This window comes from Siniperca chuatsi, linkage group LG6 (genome assembly GCF_020085105.1).
Source record: "Siniperca chuatsi isolate FFG_IHB_CAS linkage group LG6, ASM2008510v1, whole genome shotgun sequence".
NCBI lineage: Eukaryota > Metazoa > Chordata > Actinopteri > Centrarchiformes > Sinipercidae > Siniperca > Siniperca chuatsi.
Genome location: NC_058047.1, coordinates 12,350,546 through 12,357,434, shown reverse-complemented (window position 1 = coordinate 12,357,434; position 6,889 = coordinate 12,350,546). Strand labels below are relative to the sequence as shown.

The 6,889-nt window shown below is 39.1% G+C and overlaps 1 protein-coding gene across 24 annotated transcripts in view; it reads right to left on the bottom strand.

Moving 5' to 3' along the window:
• Nucleotides 1-429: 429 nt before the first annotated feature.
• The window catches only part of ptprsa (protein tyrosine phosphatase receptor type Sa), a 229,772-nt gene continuing 223,312 nt past the window's right edge, over nt 430-6,889 (bottom strand). For all 24 annotated transcript variants that reach the window (XM_044200931.1, XM_044200918.1, XM_044200921.1 and 21 more), the window contains 2 exons: nt 5,159-5,294; nt 430-4,798 (listed from right to left, as the gene is read on the bottom strand). In XM_044200931.1, coding sequence (XP_044056866.1) covers nt 4,730-4,798; nt 5,159-5,294 — 205 coding nt within the window. In that variant the 3' untranslated portion in view covers nt 430-4,729. The remainder of the gene's footprint in view (nt 4,799-5,158; nt 5,295-6,889) is intronic.

Here is a 6,889-nt window from a genome sequence, read left to right as displayed (position 1 = left end):
TGGGGATAGATGGGAGAGCAAATACCACCAGGTGAAGGTTTACTTCTGCACCAATATCAGCCTGTCTGGGTGGCATTTATCAAGCTTGGAGGGGGAGCTTAAGGACACTTAGGGAAATGTTTGTAAAGAGGCTAGTGGACAAATATAGGAGGAAGCTAATCAAGCCATCTATCAACAAAATAAGTGCACCATCTGTGTGCTTCATCACTTGTCCTGTGAGCTCTTGCATAACAGATTTTTCAATGCAGGTTCCAGTGTAACGAATGATGTACAAAGCAAGTGCTGGTGCAAAAAAAAAAGTACTGTAGGTAAAGAACTCTTACCAGCTATTTGCATATTAAACACAGATAGGGATATAGGCAGGCAGACAATCAGACATGAATCACACTATCACATATCATACTGTATCAGCAAAACATTACAACAAAATGGTTTTCAGACAACATTTCTTTAATACAAAGTCAACATATCTACATACACAGTGGCTTTAAACCAATTATTGTTTCAGTTAGAAGTAACAGTTTGAAAGTGATAGCACTTGGCCCTCATACAAAGGAAAAACTATTTTGCTGAGTTTGGGTTCTTTTTCACTTTGTTGGTACGTACTGTATATGTTCTATTCTTTTTGATGTCATTTTTTGTTAGTGTTGTTTTTTTGTTAGTCCCCCCCCCCTCCCCCAAATATTCTGCGACATATTCCAGTAAATTTGGCGGCTGTTTTCAAAAGTCTAGCATCTTTACATGAAGTCAAAAGAGTAACACATTGCACAAGCTTCCAAAGACTTCCACGGTTTCAGTTTTGGCATGGGCCCATTTTACCAGTCTTTTTGAGTTCCAAAAGACTTAAGTTCAGGATTTTAGTTCATTATGAAACATCTCAAGGTTCCCACTGTTCAGAAATGACATGCTGGAAATGTGAATTTGCAGCAAGTTTTTGGTTGTCTTGGTCTTCCCTTGGTGGCATCGCACTGCTCTCTGTTTCATTGAGTCCTGATTTCTTTCTGCATCCCACAACAAAACATGGTTGAACAAAAACACAGAGTATGGTTCTATACAACGCTTAAAAATTCACTAGGGAGAAAATAAATCAACATGTCATGTTGCAACTGAACTATGTATGGCCTTTAGCATAGCTGCATTTGTCCATCAGCAAATGACATATTTATGGTATGTAACACTTTAGCATTTTGGGCAGCTGGGGACCTTCTGGGGGAAACTTAAGGAATGAAGAACAACTTTGGGTGCCATTGTTTCTCACAGTAGCGGAGAAATTAACAATCTACACCTTTGTAATTCCTTTTTTTGTTGGAATTTTAGACTTTGGAGGTCTAATTATTTAATAATGACAATTTTTTAAACCCCTCTAGCTGCTTTAGTTCCATGGTGTGAAAGAGAAAAGTCCATCTTATCTCTAGTAGACCTGTGCTCATACCAGGGCAGGAAAAAGTTCTTGTCGTCATTGAGAATGAGAATGTAAAGGATGTTGAATTGATGGTTGATTACCACTTTAAATGGTTAGTTGGTAGAGTGGACTAACCTCCCATCCTCAGCTAAATTATACTAGCAGATCACTGATGCTGATTTTATGCCCTCATTGAGGCTATAGGGGTGAGAACAGGAACTGGCTTGTTTCCCAGTTTAACTGCTAGCAGGGGAAATTAAAGGCAGAAAAAAGCGAGAGGTAATTAAAGACCAGGGATCAGGGCTGGAGAAAGAACATTTCAGAAGGAGAGAAAACAGGCTTTACAAACACCAGGAAGTCAGATATGAGCAGAATCTCAATCTTTGTAATTCTGTTCTCACTTAAAATATGAGATCTTGAGGGTCAAATGATACAAATACATATAATCTATATATTTGTTTATTTACAGGTATATTCTAGATCATAGTGGATATCTAACAAAATGAATGACTACATTATGTCTGAAAATAATTAAAGTAAAAAAAGAGAAAGAACTTAAGAGGATTTTCTTAAAAACTGTGAGGCTCATAATCTGTACATGATCATACAAGGTACAGTATGTCAAGTTGGGCTGACATAGATAACAAATAAGGTTCAATTATGAAATTTTTGATTAGATATTTTGTAGACCAGTTCATCATTAAACAGTTGCTCAAAAAAATAATCAAAAGAATACTAATGCCTACAAGTTAATGATAATAAAGAATCTCAACAAGGTTTAAAAATGGCATCTCCTCTTCGGCACAGGATCTACCCTGGGGTAGAAGTTAAATTGGTGACGATTCAGGCATAGCGCTGACATCACCTCAGTTTTTTCTTAAGAAACACACAATGTTTCTAAGATTACAGAAAACACACAAACAAAAAGAAACTAATAAAAAGTCATCATATTTTCAAACATGAGCACTGGCTGGTATAAAAAAAAGATGATGAGGAGAAAAATTGAATTAATACTAAGTGTTTGGATATATCTTTATATTCTGCATTTAAATATATATGCATGTGTGAGTGTGCAGTATATATATACATAAATACATATATGCACACGTACACACAGGCATGTTATACTTAACATTTCTACAGTGAAAAAATAGAATGTCTTTAAACGTAATATGAACAAATAAGCATTTCTCTTTTCCTGCTAATTAAAAAAAAAAATGCGATACAACATCTTTGTTAAAAAACTAAACCAAACAGAAAATAAAAAGTCAACTATGTAATGTAAAATAAGTCGTCATAATACAACATTAATGTTTTCATAATGTTACAATAACAATAAGGCTTTTTTGGAAATAAGAAGAGATTACACGCAGTTCTGTCCATCGCTCTGGTTTTTGTGCACACCCATCAGAAACCTTCACAGAATCCGTACACTCATCTATACCAAAGCACTGATCTCAAAATGAAAATCTGGTGATTTCAAAAGCTTGATTATTATTATTTTTTTTTTTTTTAAATCAGACACATATACATTAGAGCGTCAAATCCAACCTGCTGTTGTTTTTGTTTCAAGTTTCTTTTCTTTTTTTCTTAGGGATGTTCAAGTAACTTGTACCGAAGAATTTACTTATCACATCATGGTCAAGATCCAACATGGCTGCCTGGTCTGGCTGTGGCACCCACAGAGACATAAAACGGAGGACAAAAATCAAAGCAACTACTTTGTTTATCCACCTGTTACCAAACACACATACAGTGGAACTAAAGGCCAATTTTTCAACCACATGAACAGCTTTAATTGCAACAGGCCTCTGCCACTCTTGAGTGTCTTGTACAATGAAATAGATGATTATAGAGGAGGCTGGAGAAAAAAGGAGAGGTGGAAAAGAACGGTGGCCGATGTTGTCATGTGGATGCACTTTCAGTCATGCCCGCCTGGGCGCGAGCGGTTATCTGAGCTGGCATCTTTTGTTCGTCAGTTTCCTCTCCCTCAAGAGTCACACGTACAGCATACACGAGATAAGCAGCATGTTTGGTTTTGACAGAAAATAAAAACAAATCCTCATAAGAAAAACAAGTTTGAAACAATGATGATGAGCGTTGGTCACTGTACACAAGAAAGCCACAACTTTACGGCAATCCTTGTTTGGTTGTTCTGTTTGCTTCAAAGCTTCTTGCTCACCAGATTTATCTCTTGTTCAAAATGGTGGATGTTAACACCAAAGCCCCATGATGCAATGGTTCCAACGAGAGGAGTGATTGTAAAATTGCTCCCACCTTGACCATCTGCAAGACGACTCACCCGCAGCTTCTTGCAACAGCTGACGTTTTCCTCTGGGACGCTTTCCACTGAGACACGAGCCTCCTGGGGCACTTTTTAGATACACTGTGGTACTTTTCAACATCACTGTGGTTACCTGGCTTGGGATACTGATTTTACATAAGTTCACAATTCATGAAACTAACTGATCTTAAGATATGTGTTGCTGCTTTCTTCCCGACAATCACTGACAGTGCCTTCTCTAAGCTCTTAATGCTTGAGAACAGGCAGTTATGTGTATACGTATGTTATGTATACTTTAATAGTTGAGCGTTTTTCCACACAAATTATGCATATCATTAGTGGGACAGTGTAAAAAATACTCAAGGTTTCTTTGACGCCAGTTGGTAGTGTTCTCGTGCTAGTTAATGTTTCCACATTTTTTGTCCTACCAGACTTTGGGGAAAACAATTGGTGTTCTCATAGGCAACCACAATTTGGTCATTTTTCTCTGGATATCACTCACAAAATGTGCTGATAGAAATACTTGAACCCCCTTTTACAGCCAGGCATATCAAAAAAACAAGAAAGTCACCCCGTCTTGGCTACATCCATCTGCCTCTCATTGATTTTTGCTGTACTCCTTCATTATCTGTTGCTTGTTACCGTTGTATCACGAAGATATTTTTGAGAAGAGAAATGTCCACGAATGTTTACAGTGTCCTCCACATTGAAACACTTGAGGTAAGGTAAGCAGTCTGACACTTTGATCGATTCCCGCCCCACAGCTTGAGCCACAGTGTGTGGTTACTCTCCTGATGAAGATTTTCTTTTCTAGATGATGGGCAATTTTCCCCACTTCCTCATGAAGGGTCTCTTAGTCGAATTGGAATTATTCTAAACTGGTTGGTTGGGCGTCCTCTAAAAATCTACAGTAGCATTCTGTTTGCCGTGTCGGAATTAGGGATGATGTTATCGTCGTCTGCTGTCGTTTAAGATTTCAAAGTTTCTATGGCTCAGGAGACTGTTGAGGGGGGCGGCAGGATTCTGGGGGAAGTGATGGCTTTTTACGTTGCATAGTGATCAAAGCTTCCTAAATACTCCAGAGCAGCATGATAGCAGAATTGGTACTCGTCCTGTAGGGAACAAACACAAAAATATAAATCAGAAATAAATCTCACCAGCAGTTTAAAGAGTTTGCTATGATAATGAGAGATTAACAATTTCAGACAACTTCTAATTAAAACAAAATACAGTATTTATTAGTACATATTATAGATAACTGGTATTTCAAACATACTGTACATTACTCACAGTGATTAAGATAATTTATATATAATTTAATATAGAATTAGTCAAGTTTAGTTAACTTGCTGCAGGTCTTTTAACATATTTCTGGTATTTAGCCTCCAAACTAAATTAAACTATAGTACAATTACGTGTTCCCCAAAACTAGAAGCGATTTATGTTTTTATGTGTGTCCTGTGACCTCTGACCTCAGTCTGGACCATGGCTGGCCTCTGTGTCCGGAGCATCTTCACTGTCTGGAAGATATCAACCACGCCTTCATAGCGCATTCGCTCCAGGACAATGCTGAGGGTGATGAAGACGCCAGTCCTGCCCACGCCAGCACTATAAACGCATGACAAAGTGAATTAATAGGGATGTTATCTTTAAATAACTTTGATCTTAAATTTCCTCCAAAATGAATGCAACATCTACAACAGGAATTTGTTGTAGAGCTGCACTGGGAAACTTTGCACGTCTGCAGCTCTGACTGCCTGAAAGAGTGAACTGTTCGAAAACTTTGATAGCCAGAAATCCTGAGGCGGGGTAACGCAACGGTGACGATGGCAAGGACGCAATCTGCATGTGAGAACTTTGTGAACTCACTTTGACGTGCGCCCACATTCTCGTCAAACACAAAATGAGCCCTCAAGGACACAAACAAATCATACACACAAACAAACACAAACATTTAGTCTCATTACGCCCCTCTCCCATGTGTCGAAAAAGTCAGCTTGCTGCTGCGCTCCAGAAATACAGTCTTGACTCAGATCCTGAAATACTTGAGAGCTGCCTCTCTAAGCTGCTTTGCTGTGAAATGACTTCCACTTCACCAATGGAACAATAATTGATATGACAACAGATTTATTTGGGCTTCTTCTAGCCTCCAATGCTATTTTGTTGAGTGAAGAGTGAAAGCAATGGCTGCTAGAAGGCACTTCTGATTTGTGTGTGTGTATGCCTACGAGTGTGTGTCCGTTGGGGGACAAGGCTAGACTTAGGACAAAAGATGACTTATCATACGTATCGTGACGTATCATTTGACAATAAATTAAATTATATCAAACACAGTAGTTATTGAGCCTAATCATGCAGAACATACGACCACCCACTACCAACCCCCACGCCAAGGTTTCTCTAAGCCCACCTAAAGCCTCTTCCTGGGAGTCAGTCACAGCTTGTCACATGGACTCTTAAACACACTCAGAGTTTCTCTCTCTCTCTCTCTCTCTCTCTCTCTCTCTCTCTCTCTCTCTCTAGGAAGATCGACTCTTCAAATCTGAAGGCTCTCCGAGCCGCTGCAGACTGAGAGGATTTGGTGTCCCCATTCACAGGAAGTAATCAGGCAATTAATGACAAAAAGTATGTGGGTCTATTAGATAGTGGCTGAGGAGGGGAGAGGAGGAGGAAGAAGAAAAGAGGTGTGAGAATGGATGGATGGATAGAGCGGAAAAGAGAGAGAGAGACAGAGAGAGAGAGGATTAAGAAATAAACAGAGGGATGACAGACGGGCAAGGCCAGTGACTGACGACGAAAGAGTAAGAGAAAGGGAAGGCATAAGCTCTCCACTCAGAGATGAAAAGCCTGAAGGTGGAGGGAGGGAGGAAGAGGAGGAGGAGGTGGATGATAGGGAGGAGCAGGAGGTAGCTATGGTAGTGACAGACAAAGAAACCAACCAAAGCCACTACTCAAGAGAAACCTCTTTCCAAAATGATCTGCCTTTAGACAAAGTGACACCTACTTGATAAAAAGTACAAAATTAACACAAATTATTTAAAAAGGACTGCAGGTAAGTTAAATACCCGATTAACAGGACAAAATTCTAATGATTTACTACACTGTAGGCTGCAGAAGGTCTGTGTTAATCCTCTTATGATGCTCCAAAAATCAAACCAAATTCACTGAGATGTGTCAAGGATGCCAAAACTGTGCATTTGGCA